The 17769-nt window shown below is 46.4% G+C and overlaps 1 protein-coding gene across 3 annotated transcripts in view; it reads left to right on the top strand.

The window, feature by feature from the left end:
* LOC144114920 (uncharacterized) overlaps positions 1-17769 on the top strand; it is a 100466-nt gene that overhangs the window by 32831 nt on the left and 49866 nt on the right. For all 3 annotated transcript variants that reach the window (XM_077648950.1, XM_077648947.1, XM_077648949.1), the window contains exons 6-8: positions 27-151; positions 3715-3939; positions 15722-17566. In XM_077648950.1, the coding sequence (XP_077505076.1) occupies positions 27-151; positions 3715-3939; positions 15722-17566 (2195 nt within the window). The remainder of the gene's footprint in view (positions 1-26; positions 152-3714; positions 3940-15721; positions 17567-17769) is intronic.

The raw sequence follows: 17769 nt of genomic DNA, 5'->3' as shown, positions 1-17769 counted from the left end.
TTGGTCTGTATGCTGTTCTCTTGCAGATCATGTCACAGTCTACTATGTGGACTTTGGTAACACTGACAGCGTGGACCTCAACAGTCTGTGTATCCTTGATCAGCAGTTTGCAACACTCCCTGCACAGGCTCTTTACTGTGGTATTAAGGGCGTAAGTGTGCTTTTACTATGTGTATTATCATATTTACAAATAGATACTTTTGTGTTTACTTGAAGTTGAAAGTTGAAAAATTCCAATATATTTTGAAAATCAAACATGCAGTAATCAGCTACATTTGCCAGGTGTGAACTTGGTGGCATTGTAGAGTTCTCATTCAACCAAGATTGGCATGAATTAATCCTTTATATTTGTTGGCACTGTACAGTTCTGGTAATCCATTCGAAATTTGTATGAATTAACCCTTTGCTGGATGGGATGAGTACTCAGGATGCACACGGCTCGGAATGCTCCTTGATTCTGTTGGCAGTGTTGTATTTGCAGAAAAAAGTAAACGGTGATGAAGAAATACTTTGGAATAAAAAAATGTTGAGGGGAGTTGATGAGACACATTAGTCCCACAACCATTTTGGTCAATTTCACAATGGAACTCTTACATCCCACTGTTCAGTTTGGGTCCCGTCCGTGTTAATGGCTGTGATTGGGGCAAATGTACTTTAGTCATAGTGGCACAGCCAGGTTCTGCATGCAAACATTAGTCTCAATATCCTTCATCAACTATCACAAGCACTATCAAAGTGTTCGCTGAAACAGCGTGGCTGGCCTTTTGTGCTATGTGTCGTGAAGCTTATTTTCCTTTTAAAGGGACCCAGAAAGGGGCTCTAATTAAGTTGTGATATGTCTGGGATGTTAAAAGATGCCACTTCATAATTATCCTTTAGCAAGAATTATTTTAATGCGTTTTGTGGAAGCTTAGCTATATGCAGACAAAATTTAAACTTCCGCATCCTCGCACCTTTCTCTCTCCTCTCTCACGCCAAAACGGCAGCGCTCCTCTGCCGGCCCCACCTACTCAGCCCTCCTCTACCTCCACCGGCTGCGGCACGCGCAGAGTGGCCGTGACCATGGTAGCATGTGACGTCTGAAAGAATTTGGTGCTGTGAACCAATGATAACCTGCGGCTGCTGACGTCATTTGCACGGCGCGACGTCGTACGCCAGGTTTCACGCGACAGCCCGGCATCGCACGTCGCCGTGAGGTGCAAAAGCGGGAGTTTTAAAAAATGTATTGTAAATTTCCCGCTCGGTTTTGAGGTCTCGTACTTGGCATGGTCGCTCGGTGGCCTGTACTCTACACAGTGCAAGCATTTTAAAGCCAAGCTCAAACACCCCTTTTTGTGGCCCTTTAAGAGCCACATTGAACATGTGAGGGAATTACTGCAGCACATTGACAGGGCTTGCCTTACGATTAACCCAGATAAAATGCAGGTTTGCCGTCAGTCGCTCAAGTTCTTGGGCCACATCATCTCCCCTGGGCAGTGCAGACCGGATGGAGAGCAAGTGCTTGCAGTGCTAGATTACCTAAGACCCAGCACAGTAAAGCAGGCCTTCCTGGGACTTGCTGGTTATTACCGCAGTTTCATACCACACTTCACTGACAGCACGTCCACTCACTGGCTTTTGAAGAAAAACGAGCCATGCCGTCCTTGGCCGGGGATGCGGTTATAAGCCTCCCAGACCTAAATCGACCCATCATTGTCGAAACGGATGCAAGCGGCTTTGTCATTGCAGTGGTTCGACTGTAGGCTAACCCTGATGGACTGCAGCCTGTTTCCTTCATTAGCAGTGTTCTAACAGAGGCTGAAAGCCATTATACTGTCGAGGAGTGGGAAAATGCCTTGCAGTAATGTGGGCAGTGGACAAATTTAGGGCGTGTCTTGGAGTTTACAGAGTTCGAGGTACACATTGACCATTCATCCCTACCGTGGATGTTTAGCACCGACCAAGCTTCACCTAGGGTCAGGTGTTGGATCCTCCGGCTGCAGGGCTTCAATTGCCGAATCAAGCACAGGCGAGGACTAGCAAATATACCTGCATATGCCTTGAGTAGAGCGCCCCTCCAGTATGAAGACCACTCAAGTGACGGCCTGTGTTAAGGATTGTTTCCTGTCGCTGCACCAGAACCTGAAGGGAAAATTACATTAGAACAACTCGCGGCTGCCTTGGAGGAGGATACTGCACTCTTAAGTGACACATTACAACTCGTGCAAGAGCAGGCTTATACCATGTGCTGCAAAAACAATTGTCTTTGAAGATTCCAAGGAGCTGTACTCCTGACACATTGATTGAATAGTCAATTTCGAGGCGCATGTGATCCCTAGTTATCATGCGATGATGCGAGTGCATGCACGTCTTGTCAATGCTAAAATGCCTCCCGGCAGCGCGCTGAATAATATTTCTCTCAAGGCAAAACCGTGAGCAACGAAAAAATTTATTATGAAAACCAGGTTACTTGGCGCATCTGTTACTCAAATGCCCGCTGTTGTACAAGATTTCTTATTATACGATGCATGGATTATACAATGGTTTTGTGGGGTCCCATGAAAGTTATATAATCAGGATTCTACTGTAATATGTTACGTCATCTCCGTGTTGTCAGTTTCACTACCCATGCATTACATTCTTTGGCAGTAATATGCTCCCTAAGTGTGGCTGAACTAAGACTGAATACTATAAATGGGACCAATGTATCCCACTATGGAAAAAAGGGATAAACCCGCATTTTCTCAGATGTAGTGTAATGGCAGCCTGTACTGGTGTTTGGAACTGGCCTCAGTTGCAAACAGCTCTGAAATAGCATTGTACACTGTAAAGCCTGATCAGCATTATTTTTGCTTGCAAAGGACTGTTCTGTAAATCGAAAGTGCAACTTCCATTTAGCCAGTAGTTGGTTGCAGTTGCCAGAAGACTTCGTTTTTACCATCACTGGTGAGCTGCTGTCACTAAAATCATGCAATGCTTTGCATCCTAAAGTTTGTATCAACTGATAAAGCGCCCGAGATCACAAGGCTGTTTGCATGCAAGAGCAGTACGTGGCTCGTCAGAGCTATGCACTGGCCAGCTTCCATAGCCAACCATGAAGGACAGAGCAAAAGCTTATAAAAAAAACTTTTCTATGCGGGTAGCTTTGTGAATGTGGGTGGCCACTAGCCCCTGGCCAGTTAGAGTGTACGTGTTTTTTTTTCTCTTCGAAAGTATGCTGTCCTAGTAAAGTTAGAGGTTGCATGCACATCTTTACTTTTTTTTCTTCTAAGCAACACCCTTTGTCAGTCCGAGTTTTCCTACATTCTGCTGGTTGAACTTTTTACTGTGTGTGTGCATAACATGCGACATGCTAACAGCGTGTGAGGTCAAATTAACCGTGTTTTTGGTGCAGGCCCAAAAAATACTTTGTACGCTTTGTAACCTACTTTCTGGTGATCCTCAGTAGTTGGATTGATGCAATGTTTGACAATTGAAAATGGGAATTATGAGCTTTTTTCTCATTAGTAAAGCGTGGGTGCTTGAAACTTTTTGAAAGGAAACAAGGGAAATGTACAGTGCTAAATTAGTGGAAGAGAAAGTGCAGAATTCTTGGGGTCATAACCACATGATTCAAGTGACAATCTGTGGCTGTTGTTGCAGGTGTTGGCTGCTGTTGATTAACTGTCGCATAATGGCTTTAGGCAACAGGGCTATATGGTAATGCTTGAGTAACATCGTGCTTCTTTTTTGCAGCTGAGTGTACCATGTGGCACAGGCGCCTTTTCTCTGGAGGCTGTGCGCTCATTTCGAGAAAGGATCTCTGCACAGAACGTAAAGCTGCAAGCCTTTTTTCACACGCGTGATTTCTCTACCCGCTACCATGTGGACATCATGGCTAGACCACTGGAAGATACTGTAATGAACTTGTCTCAAGAATTCCTCGCTTCCTGCGTAAAGGAAAGATCACCACTTCTCTGTGTGAGTCCCTAATCTGCTTTACATGCCAATGCTGCATTGCAGCTTGTGGTCTCTAGTTCTTATTACAGTAAAACCTCGTTAATTTGAAGCTGATTAGGCCATGTGAAATGTTAGGATTAAGTAAGTTTTCGATTTATTAGAAAGCATGGCAAAACTAAAAAAGTAAGTGTAAAATGTTCAATTGGGCATGGCACTTAGGATGCATCACTGTTGCTTTTTGTTGTCTTGAGAACATGTTATTTGTTTGTACTTTACATGCCTACAAGTGCATTGAGTAAAGCAGTCACAGGTTAAAAATAAGCATGAAATTGCAGAATTGCCTTAATATCTATCTCCAGTATCTTAGTGATGTGAAAAGCTTGTGGCTACTCAGCGGTGGTTTTATACTACAGTGTTCTCGTGAAGTGTGGGAGCAGCGGCCGAGGTAGGATACATCAGATTAGCAGTGCCACGTCTATGAAAATTTAACCCTTTCCATTATCTATGACGCGGTGCAGCTCCAGATCCACAGCATAAGCAAAACATCCTGTGTTTAGCTGGCCAGCTGTCGAAAAATTTGCAAAGCAGCCCACCACAGCAGATAGAGGTCAGCCTGAGCAGCTGTTGGGAGCATGCATGCAGTCTTTCTGGATATCCCCAGGCTGGCACAGTGCAGAAAGTTGATGTGTTTCACGTGGCAGATACAGCCAACAGATTTTTTTAATACAACAATTTGCACTTGCGCAATATTTTGGACTTTTGTGAGGAACAATTGTTCTCCTCATCGGAAGATATATGTATATCCAAGACCAATATTTCATACTCTGTGGAGCCTGAAAGTTTGATTTCCTGGACTGAAATAGATGCCAGCTAGGGCCCGAGGGGTCCAGAGTTTGATTTTTCTATTTAACATAGACGCGATAGAGTGCTGTTGCCACAACCGACTCTTTGCTGTTATGGAAGGTGCAATTTTGGGTTCAAATAAATGCAGTCGGACAGTGATTGGTTTCGACAGGCTTGGCCCTTCGAAGCAGCCTACTTGAAAAAGAGTGTGGGGGGACTCGCCAATTCCTGCAAGTCCTCTGTCTACACCTTCATGACCGTCGTTGTCCAGGGAAGCAACTCTGTTATCGCTTTGAGTGATGAGAGTCTTCAGCGCGCTAGTGCAGAATTCGGGGCATTTGAGGAAACTGGAGTTCATATGGGAGCTTGTGTGGAACTCATGTGGAGTTTGCGGTTTGCGGTACGACCCGTGGCTGCATTGCACTTTTTGGTATCAGTGACATGAGGTGTGGTACAGACATGGTGAAAGCATGACTTGCATGCAGAACATGGAAAATGGCAAAATTCGGAACTTTCTAGCCTGTTTTCTGAGCAAAGCGATTTTTTAAAATTAGGATGCATTTTTTGGACTGTTTGATTGTTCGGGCCATTGATTGGGTCTCGCTGAGTCTGAAAAATTGGTCAGAAACTGCCGACAGGCTCCAGGTCTTCACTAAATTTAAATGTGCTGGATGCCGCCAGACATGTTGGAAGCTAAGGGAGGATACCGGTCTTAGACAAATTTTTCTTATTTTTAGTCTAATCCGAATGAAACTATATGATCTTGACTTGCTCAGTTTTTTATGCAGATTTCTGATCTGAAATTGCTTTTTCCATAAATTAGCTGGTTCCTAAGACAATTTTAATTAGTTACTAATATCTTGGTGCAAAAAATTGGCTTAATAAAATTAATTTTTAATGCATGGCTGCATCGTCTAATGAGTAAAGAGTACAATGATCAATACAGTTTTTCTATTTTACTCTTATAGTAATTTTACAGGACTTGCAGGGCAGTAGCAACATTCAAGGTGTGAATATATCATGCGTCAATAAACTTTGCAAAAATCATAAATTTTTGAAGTGTGGTTGATCAGTTGTTCTTTGATTATTGCGAACACTACACCTTCAGCTTCTCTCAGCAAACAAAATGACATCTCTTTTGTCCTCCTAGATGCCGAAATATCGACGTATTAAGGCAGTCAGGTATCCAACATTTTCATGCCGTGAAATCGTCTGCTCCTGTGCAAATTTAGCCCACATGATAAGCTGAATTTAATATTATGGTCAAAATACTGATTTCTGGAAGGAAAAAATTGGTAGAGTTAGAGAATAATAGCTGCAAATACCAAAAATGTAATTTTTAGAAAATGATTTTTGGGTCATTTTCGGTCCCAAAGACCAATGTCCTCCCTAAAATCAGTGAACTGTTGTGGGACCTGTTTTGTTGACATCTCAGTGCCATATGCAGGTGCACTCTTTGTCATGTATCGCTCTCTTCTATGTGTTTGTGCGTGCATTGTCACAGAGTTTGGTGAAGGATGTGTAGCTTGAAGTGCTGTATTTTTAAACATGTTGGCTTCTTATTAGCCTTAGACCTTAGAAGCGGAGTAAGGGTTTTCTTAAGCAGCATTTTATATAAACTGTGTACATCTATTGAAACCTTAATAAAAATTGTTCTGTGCTCTCGAGTGCTTTTGCTGCAGCTCTGCATGGAGAAAAAGGCATGCTAAGCGTGATCAAACAAACCAGAAATCTTAGTGGATGGAGCGTTATTCAGATAAAAGTGACCATGCAGAACCGGTGCATTGTTGTCCTGTGTCAGTAGTCTGAAGCTATTACCAAGTTCTACAAATTATCTGGTCAGTGGTGCATTGGCTGCTCGAATTACCTACCTGACAAATTTCACAAGGTAAATGTGGAACCACTAAAAATACCATATTTACTCGCGTAATGAACCCACTTTTTTTCCAGAAAAGTTGACATCAGTTGGGGGGGAGGGTTCATTACGCAGGAAAAAGAAAGCTGACAGATTTTTTTGCAAGGGTCGATATTTCATATCATCCCTGGGTCCGTCCTCCTGTCATCTACAAACGTGCACCGTCAGACGGGTTCGTGTTCGTGCCGCTTGTTCACTTTGACGTGATCCGGCAATTTTGCAGTAGCCTGTGGCGGCGCTGGCCATTCGCGTCGAAATAACGCAACGCGAACATGCTGAACACTGGCCCTGAAGGTCAGGCACATTCTTTTACGCAAGGTTAAAAAAAATGCACAGGACAATGACGAGTGCCTAATGCAAATGACTATGCCTTAGCTTACAGCATACGTCTTGGCACTATGCCAAGTTCGCCCAGCGCTCATCCCCTCCCCTCCCCCCACAACTCTGGCAGGAACTCTCCTCAAAAAAATAAACAAGTGGTGGTGTTATCAGGGCGCCCCCCCCCCCCCCCCCCCTTCCTTCTGCCCCCTTCCTTCTGGCAGGAGCTCTCCTGAAAAGATAAACAAGTGATGTTATCGGTGGCTGGCAGCATCTTGGCGCGCTGCGAAGGTTGCGCTGAGGTCTGCTCTGCGGACTGCTCAAAAACTGAGGAACCAGCAACAAAAATCTAAAGGATGAAAAAAAAGTAAATTCTTCCCGACAAAAGGGGGTTAGGTGGGTGGATGAGATTAAGAAGTTTGCAGGCAAAGGGTGGATGCAGCTGGCAAAGGACAGGGTTAATTGGAGAGACATGGGACAGGCCTTTGCCCTGCAGTGGGTGTAGTAAGACTGATGATGGTGATGATGATGATATGGTAATGGCAGCCTTCTGCTGTCAGCAGCATCACCATGCACCGTTGCTGTTCTGCACCGATTGTACGCACATAGATTCTTTTAAGAGCGTTAGCTCTTACTCATTACGTTTCGAGATTTCGTGCAGTCTGCTACCGCCCTGAGATCACAGTGCCAGCTGTGGCAGCAACTACTCATCACGTTTCGAGATTTTGTGGGGTCTCCTACCACCCTGAGATCACAGCGCCATATGTGGCAGCAACTAGAAAACTGCACATCTCACATTGAGACTCATAGCGGCATCTACAATAGTATTGCAGAAACAACCACCTGCTGCGTGCCAATGATGACGTCACAGTCCAATATGGTGGATAGAAGTGGAACTATGTGAGCATGACGTCAGGGAACGAAATAGTGGCGTAGTTTCGGTTTCTCGAATATAAGATGGCGGCCATGGGACCACTATACATGTATATATTCGTTCCGCTATATATACTTCGACAACAACGGGCACCCGTCCGGGCACAGTTGTATACCGAATTTGGTTGGCAAATAAAATCCTATGGGTTGTGGCATAGAAATAAAATTACAATTAAATAATAGTTAAGCATTGCATACGTGCAATTACCAATTGAAGCGTTACCATATCGCACCGCAAGCAGAATTCTAGGCCCAACTTGACCCCCCAAATGAAGCAAATTCCGTTTGGGGCTTATCTTGAGGGGTGCCACTCAACAATGGGTAGACGTGCATCGTAATTTCTGCAATAGATGGCGCTAGGCGGTGATCGTTTTGCCAGGTGTGCATGGTGGCAGCATGGTGGCAATCCACCCCGTTTCAAAGGGTATTAACATTCCATTTTGCGAGGTGAGCGGCACGCTCTTCTTCGCTTTCTTCGTCTAGTAAACCAAACAGCCAACGCTCGTTACTTCGTCTTCCAGGCGGTGGCGGCCTTTTTTTTTGCTCCTTTAAAATCAGCTGTGCTATTTTCTGGTGTACCGAACCAGGCAGGCATCTGATTCGCGTTCCCTATCTGAGACAGATCATAGCCATGCTTTCGAAGGCTGTTAATGAAATGATGGAACGTCAAAAGTTCGACCTCGTACTCAATGGGCAGCTTTTGGCACAATGTCGTTTTGCGCCGAATAGAGAGCGCGTTCCAGTTCATAAAGGGTTGAAGCCATCCCCTACTTGCTTTAAAATTTGCAATCGTAATGCCCATTCATGATTTGAACAGCGCGAACTACAAGGGACAAGAAAAGAAGGGAAACAGGACAAGCGCTGACTCGCAACTAAAAGGTTTATTCAATGAAACCTTCTTATATGAAGAAACAATCAAAGGGAAAAAACAACACAAAAAACTAAAAACCATGAAACGCAACATTCGTCAGGTGCTCCCGAGATAATTCATCTCCCTATCGCAAAGGAACACAGAAGGTTTGCTGACGCAGTTCAGTTGATCCCCTGCGATGTGAAAAGCCTCGACAACTTCTCGTGTCGTCTGATCACCAACTGAATATCTACCAACTCGCCCAAATGAACGTTTTGCTAAACCGTAATGCCCATGTGGCTAGCAATGGCAGCGGCTTTCACACGGATCATCTCCGTCGAAACTACATAGCCATTTTTTTCTTGTCGTTGCAATGTACTCCAAAAGTTTTTTTTCAACCTCCGGAAACTTGCACTGCTTCCCACGGAATGCTTTCCGGTTGCAGTTCATACCAGCGAGCTGTTCTTTCCGATTGCATCACCGATGCACACACTTCTCATTGACACCAAACTTGCGTCCAGCCGCCCGCTTGCCATGTTCTTCAGCGTAAGTGACGACTTTGCAGCTTGAAGGCCGCTGTGTACGTAATCAAATCTCTGCCCATCGTCACTAAGCAGTAAACATAGGCACCGATCCACTGAACAATGCTGCACACAGAAACCACAACTACTCCAACAAACTGCCCAAGACTGCAGCGCCACACAAAGAAAAAATGGCTCCCGGATCGAAACAGTTCCAAAAACAAGACCGCGTCCCCATGTGATATCTCAAAGCACTGATGGTGATAGCGGGTTGAAAGCAGCTAGTGCCACCTAATAGCAACTTTTGAAACTTGACTTTTGCTGGTGCACAAATTTTCGCGTTTGGCTACGAAAAGAATTTTTTTTTTTCAAAATTTTGGCTCCAAAGTTGGGGGTGTGGCCCTTACACGGGGGCGGCCCTTACACAAGTATATACGGTAGTTTGGCCTGTAGCTGGTGCATGGAGAAGCGTTTTACCGTGGCTGTATTTTCAAAAATTTTATTTACTTAAGGGGGGGGAGGCTACCCTTGAACACCAACTTTTTTGTTTCTTTTCATATCTGAATGAAATTTTCAGGGTAGGCTCACAGCACAACCATCTGAAGAACTACCAAGTTTCATGGAGCTGTGGGCACTGGTTCTCAAGTTACAGGAGTATATCAAAGTCGTTCACATAGGTCGCTTATTCCAGGCCTGGAGAATTTGAAAATAGTGTTGGCGCTGTGAACCTCATTATGGTCATTTCTGGATAGGTGCCCCAGGGCAAGACAGAGCCCTTTTTCTAAATTTCCTTGCTGGAGAAGTTTAGCACAGCACTGAATTTAGTGTCAATAAATTAGACCTTCATTAAGCAAATTTAAATTGCTTATGACAAATTTCAGAAACAATAACTTTAAAAAGCAGGCTTGTCTTGCCCTAAAAAATTTAATCAGCAAAATGAGTGCAACAGTCATGACCAGGGGATGGCAAATTATGTACCACAAAACCCTTGGGTTCTGCAGAGTACTTTTTGGAATTTTTGAGCTGCTGAAGCCATGCATGTTAAGTTTCACTACTTTATTTTTTCACTAATCACGCTACAACTGCTTATAGAGACTGATTTCAGCATACAGCTAATTATTATTTGAATTCTGGCATTTCTCGAGTGGCTGTATGGCTATGTGCTTGTTGAACAAGAGACGAAAGGAGCCATATAAGTACTTTTGTAAGCTTTTAGTATGCGTCAGTAATAAGTATATTCAAAACCCCTGGTCATAACAATGCTCAGACTAACATGGCACACAACAGTTCCAGGAAGCAACCTTACATTTCATAAAAGAAGTAACGCAAGAAGAGCAAAAGCAAGTACAGTATATGTGCAACCAGAGCAGAATTACAAACTATCATAGCAGCCATGTCACTTGCTGTGGTGAACTGTGTGTGTGAAAGACGCTTAGTACAAGGCTGTTGTGGCTCAGAAGAAGAGCCACAACCCCCCTTACATAACAAATACATTTGATTTGATTTGCGAGGGTTTAATGTCCCAAAGCGGCTCAGGCTATGAGGGACGCCGTAGTGGAGGGCTCCGGAAATTTCGACCACCTGGGGTTCTTTAACAAGCACTGACAACGCACAGTCCACGGGCCTCTAGAATTTCGCCTGCATCGAAATTCGACCGCTGCGGCCCAAATACAAAACACTTATGAACATGACAAATAAATACTTCAACAAAGAGAGAACACATAAGCAGTAGGCAGCAATCAAGAACTAAATATTTTAATCATTTAGTAACACGATGCGTCATGACTCATGAATATAAACAGTATATTTACGCTTCTTTCTGGTGGGAGCATCTGCTTCGACTTTGTATCTGTGCTTCTGTTGACAAATGAGGTGTACCCATGTAGCCTTGTGTGGCACATTAACTTAAGAAACTTCAAACTTCAGCCTACTGAACAGAACATACATTGCCGGTTTGGCCTCCTTTCAACCAGATTCTTACACACATTCGATATGTGGGCACTGGGCACACTACGTGATTTCTAGTCCGAAGGCGGTATCTAATTCCGCTAATATACACATTCTTAAGAGGTTGCGGCAGCAAATATGAAAACGCTCTTTGGGTTTTGGAAAAGAGCAGAGCCTCATCTGGAAAAAGGTCTAGTAGCAAATGTGGCTCACGCTTTTTTAGAGCCTCATGATGTGTTACTCGCCTTCTCTGATGCCTTTTTCTAATCCGGCCCAGTACTTTCTTGTATCTGTCGCTTTGAGAATGCAGTTTCTCAATCCGCTTGAGGATTTGAGCGGTGTACACACATGTGCGTCTCTTTTGCCTTCTTTTTGGTGCTTCTCGTGCAGATGTCATCGTTACCTGTCCAACGCTGGCCTGTCTGGCACCACTGAAGCCACTGGGCCAGCTTCACCTGAAAAAAAAAAAATGAAAGAAAACAAAGAGACATCTTTTTGTAAACCTCACAGAGCAGCCTAGATCCCATACAAATTACTGTTAGGGTGCAATCACAGGGAAACTAATTGCCTACCATGCAATGCTATGTCATGTTTTGTGAAGTCATGAATATAATCGTGCAGAAATGAGCATTCATAGGTGAAGTTTATCATGTAGTGGTCGGAAGGTTTTCCCATCTGAGGACCACATATTCATAACCACAGAAATTGAATGTGGCAAGAAAGCAGTTCATTAGAGAATTTGCTAAATTTTATGAAACATTGACAGAAAGCAACAACCCTTGCAAAGTAAAGGTTTTTGTATTAGTTTATACTCGGTTACATAAGCGAAGTTTACAAAAATGTGACTGCGGCACATTGTATTTCCTCATGTATCTCATTCGGCTGCTGGGTCATCGTTTACATGCACCACACCAAGATTCGTGGTGCCATGCCCAGTGTAGGCTGTGGAACGGCAAGCTGCAGCTGGTAACAAGTGCAGGTGGCCGGGGACGGGTGCGCATTTCCCACATCTGATATGCTAGAAAGTCTAGACTGGTCACATTCATGTAAACGTGGCTGCAAGACAACTGGTATCTCGAGTGCTCTATATATGTTGCATTATCAGCAATTTAAATACTTTGTGAACAAAGTGACTGAACGCATGCCTATGACAATTCGTTTTGTTCTGAAAACAAGAAACAGCTTAAGTATTTACACAGCGGTGTCTGAACAATGTGTACATTTTCATGACATATACGAGTTATGCAAATGGGAGAATCAAGAAGTAATTTTTTGCATTAAAGTAAAATTGATGCACTATTACAGACCTCTCGATATCCATCACGAAAATATCAAGACTATCGGTCCACAGTTCTTAATGCAAATGAAAAAATGAGCATTTTGCAAAAAATTCTCATGTTTTCTTTGTGCACTTATCATCATAGGTAAAGTTCTATGGTGCTGTTATGGGCACTCTGATGGGCGTCTTTGGGCCAGCACCTATTGAAAAAGAACAAATGCACTGTAGGAGGCTCGAAACCAGGTGCTTTAGTGCTCAGGTGTAACTAGCTTTGCACTGCGTATGTGAAAAAAAAAGGAGAGAATGAAGATGGGTACAGAAAAAGTAAAAAAAGGCGTCCCACGCAAGAGCCGCTGCCCCGCTTATAAAGACCCTGAAGCGCCCTCGTCCTCCCATTCCCCCAACCGGCGGAAGCGACGCGAAACCGCGAAAAAAGCCATAACGAACTGGGTGAAACTGTTTCTGGGATCTTCACGAAAGCAGACACAACAGAAAGGAACGAGATAAGAGATGCGTCACGACATAGGAAAACTGTGGGGAGTTCGGTGCCCTCCAGTGTATGGTCGATCGTGCGCGCTTAGAGCGAGGAATGTCAGGGACAGCCGGGGTGGAGGGCTGAGGAATGCTTAGAGCAGGCGGCAGGTTGTACCACGTAAAAGTTGTGTCTGGAGCGGCAGCACTCCGGTAGACAATAGCTTCGAGCAACGCTTCCGCGAGGCACACTGGGGAGTTCAGCACGAATATCGCCAATCAAAGCTGCCTGTGCATCTAAAAAACAACTCCGACGGCTTTTCTGTATGCAGCTCACCGTGCGCTTTCGACTTTCAGCGCGCTGCCCTAACCTACTGGTGTTAGCGAGGCCTGCGCGATAATGCGATGCTCGCATCACGGTTGCAGAAAACATGCACGAACAACACGCAGATAATATATATGCAAGCGCAAAATTCCATAAAGCCTAAACCAAACTATAAGAGCGAGACACTTCAGATTAAGCCAGACAGTGACGCACACACACACGCATGCACGCGCACACACACGCACGCACACACACGCACACACACACGCACCTAAGCAAGCAAACCAAAGTAGCGAGCGGTACCACGCTTAAGAAAGGCAATGCCGCATCAGGCCATCTAGAACTGCAGCACAGCCCCTTATTTTTGCTGTAATGAGTCTAAAAGTACTTCTTAAACGCATCTCGCAAAAGCAAAGCCGCTGCAGTAAACGGCACCAGGCGAAATCCGTTGTATTCCTTGAGCAATTTCAAATCGCAACGGTCAGCGGTGACCAAATCCAATACCTACTGAACTAGAGACCTGCACACTTGGCACTGCTCCAGCGCGCACCTTCTAGTTCATGCCTTTTGCCGCTAGGGAAGGGCACCTACGGGCGGCGTGGCGCTACAATTAACCTGTTGAGCAAGATGGCGTCAGTTGTTTTACTTCAAGGATGTAATACTTTTGTCATTTGTCTACGTTTTGAGTGTTCATCATTCGTCCATTGTCTTAGCAAAGATGCCAGAAAGTCTCGCGCATGCATGCGCGCAAACAGAATATTCACCGCAAGCATTTAAAGAAATGTCATATTTGCATCGTTCATTTCTAGGGTTTAAAAATAATAAGACAGGACAAATGCACAGGGAGGCAGTGAGAGGAGAAAAATCATTTGTAAAAAGCAGATGATGATGATGAGAAGCAAACAGGTTAACCGCACGCCCTCAACGGCCAAAAAATTAACGAAAGTTGGCGCATGCAGTCCCATAGGACCCCCGCCAAGTGTTCAGGTCTCTAGTTCCGTAGGTCCTGACCAAAACAAAGGCACGGAGGACGCAATGGTTTTGTGAAATTGTTACGTCAAGACGGATATAATGTATAGTGAATTCATAAATATCTGAGGTGGGTAGTAACACTGAAGAAGCGTTGTTTACTCTTGTCGGATGTGCTGTACCACTCTGCGCTGCTCCCGTGCATACGTCGTGTCTGCAGCGTCGGACAGGAAAGTTTTGTTTCTCCTACTTTCGCCCACGCTGCCCGCGCGGGCGTCTGCAGCTGCACCGGCGGCGCGGACGCGATGCGTCATCTTCGCAAGTCGTTTCTTTGGTATTTTATTTTTAATACTTATGGCTGGTTATAATGTAGTTCACAAGCATGTTTTTCTCATCTATTGTGGTCCAGAAATACTACTTTTATTAGGCTTAACTTCAGCCGCGTTTACTGCCGATACCAGGATCGCTGCAATCGTTTCGACCGTGGTGGCACCAACAGCGTGGATGCGCAACTTACAACGTGCTACAGCCTTGCAATGCATTCTTGCACCGATGAAGCTGCTGGTACGTTGCTGGATGCGGCGACGCAATCACTGTCTAGTAGCAATGTAGCAGAAGCTACATGGCTGGAAGCATCAACAGCCCTTGTTGGCGGCACGCCTTGCCGAACGAACAAATTTCATAGCACGCTTCTGCGCACCTAATGCGTGTAGCGTCTTTAGCTTTGTTTGACGTATCGTGACTGACCGCACAACAGTCAACAGTCTGCAGGAAGCTGTTCGGACGGCACGGCGAGAGATCGTAAAGACGGCGTCAACGTCTATTGCGAGTAAAGGAGAGAGCTAAGGAGGCTGGGGCGGACGACGCGCCGGCCGCCGCCGGAGGGGACTGCCGCGTCAGCGCGCACAGCAGCCAATAGCGGCCGCGCGATCCCCCGCAAACTCGGGGAAACTCGAAAGGCGCTTTGAGGGCCCCAATCACAAGCGAGCTACGCTCCCACCATGCCGCCGCTGTTGTCGTCGAAGGCGGCAAAAAAAAAAAAGAGCAAGAATTCACAAACAAAACAAGACCAAGATGGTGGCGCTTGGTTCGCTGGCAAGGAACAGCGTCTGCGCGAAGTTGGGGTATTTTAGGCACTTTCTCGCAGCTCAGCAGCCGCTGTGGCTTGTTAGGTATTTAATTTGAAGTACTTTCACGACTAATTAGTTATTCATATTTACAGAAAAGGTAGTTTATGACACATACTGCCGGAATATGCACTTTTCCAAAAATCGACCGTTTCGCGATTATTCGGTTTTCAAGGGCCGCGTCCCCCCTTAATATATGTATACAATAGGAGCTTCCAAGGTTAAAAACCGTCGGGGTTTTTTTTACCTGCTTTATCTGTCATTCTGCTGGGTTATTGATGGAAACCTTTATCTTTCTGTTCCAGACATCGGAGGATACTGAAAATCTTTTCAATCAAGAGGCTTCCAGATCTAAAGCCGCTTCATCTTCAGCTGCTCCATCTTCAGCTGCTCCACCTCCAGCTGGTATGCATAGTAAGCCACCTGGTGCACCTCCAGCTGGTGCGCCAGCTGCCAGCATGACTGGGCCAGGCATGGCTTCTGCTGGCATGGCTCCTGCTGCCATGGCTCCTGCTGGCATGACTACACCTGTCTCGGCTCCAACCATCACAGCTTCAGCTGGCAGGGCTGAGGCCGTCATGACTGTACCTGTATTCACTGCAGCACTCATGGCTCCACCTGGCATGGCAGCACCTGGCTTTATTCCAGCTGGCATGGCTGCACCTTGCTTGACTCCAGCTGTCATGACAGCACCTGGCTTTACACCAGCTGGCATGGCGGTACCTGGCTTGACTGGAGCAGGCTTGGCTCCGCCTGGCTTGACTGGAGCATGCGTGGCTCCGCCTGGCTTGACTGCAGCTGGCATGGCGCCACCTGGATTGAATCCAGCTGGCATGGTCGCACCTGGTTTGACTGCAGCTGGCATGGTGGCGCATGGCTTGACTGCAGCCGGCATGGCACCGCCTCGTCCAGCCGGCATGGCAACGCCTGGCATGAATCCAGCTGGCATGGTGGCACCTGGCTTGACTGCAGCCGGCATGATGGCGCCTGGCTTGACTGCAGCCGGCATGGCGGCGCCTGGCTTGACTGCAGCCGGCATGGCGGCGCCTGGCTTGACTCCAGCCGGCATGGCGGTGCCTTGCTTGACTCCAGCCGGCATGGCAGTGCCTGGCTTGACTCCAGCCGGCATGGCGGTGCCTGGCTTGACTCCAGCCGGCATGGCGGTGCCTGGCTTGACTCCAGCCGGCATGGCGGTGCCTGGCTTGACTCCAGCCGGCTTGGCGGTGCCTGGCTGGACTCCAGCCGGCATGGTTGCGCCTGTTTCGACTACAGCTGGCAGGGCTGTGCCAAATCTGACTCCAGCCGGCACTGCTGCGCCTGGCTCGACTCCAGTCGGCACGGCTGCGCCTGGCTCGACTCCAGTCGGCACGGCTGCGCCTGGCTCAACTCCAGTCGGCACGGCTGAACTTGGCTCGACTCCAGTCGGCACGGCTGAGCCTGGCTCGACTCCAGTCGGCACGGCTGAGCCTGGCTCGACTCCAGTCGGCACGGCTGAGCCTGGCTCGACTCCAGTCGGCACGGCTGAGCCTGGCTCGACTCCAGTCGGCACGGCTGAGCCTGGCTCGAGTCCATTCGGCACGGCTGAGCCTGGCTCGACTCCATTCCGCACGGCTGAGCCTGGCTCGACTCCATTCGGCACGGCTGAGCCTGGCTCGACTCCATTCGGCACGGCTGAGCCTGGCTCGACTCCATTCGGCACGGCTGAGCCTGGCTCGACTCCATTCGGCACGGCTGAGCCTGGCACGACTCCAGCTGGCATGGCTGTACTCAACACGAATACCTCTGGCATGGCGCCACCAGGCTTGACTGTACCCAACAATACAATACCTGGATTGGCTGTATATGGCTTGGCTACACCCAGCTTGACTGCTGCCTTGGCTGCATGTGGCACGCCTTCACCAAGCAGCCTTGGTCAAGAAATATCTGCACAACAAATGGCTTTATCCCAGATTACCCAAATTGAGATGGGGTCATCCGGAATTAAAGCACCTGTGGCTTCATTTCCATTTCCTGTAGGTCTCCTACCCCCAGTTATTGTGCCTCCAGCCATTCTTCCTGAGGGCGACAGTTTTTCTGTGATCTTATCTGTGGTATTCAACCCAACAGACTTCTATGGCCAGGTCGTTGATAACGTGAACACTACTTCCAAGGTCAGTATCTTATTTGCTTTCTATTGTTTTCTTATGGGTTGATGCATGTAGCGTGTACTATGCAGTGAAACCCTGTTAAAGCGTACTCGCTTAAGGGGGGACGCGGGTCTTTGGGACCAAAAAATCTAAAAAATCTACTTTTCAATTTGGCCATAGTTCTATATGTCTCATCATTTTCCATCTTAATTTAAAGTTTCATGGCT

The sequence above is a fragment of the Amblyomma americanum genome, chromosome 1 (genome assembly GCF_052857255.1).
Source record: "Amblyomma americanum isolate KBUSLIRL-KWMA chromosome 1, ASM5285725v1, whole genome shotgun sequence".
Lineage (NCBI taxonomy): Eukaryota > Metazoa > Arthropoda > Arachnida > Ixodida > Ixodidae > Amblyomma > Amblyomma americanum.
The sequence above is the reverse complement of the archived record's forward strand: the minus strand, read 5'-3'. Positions and strand labels throughout refer to the sequence as shown.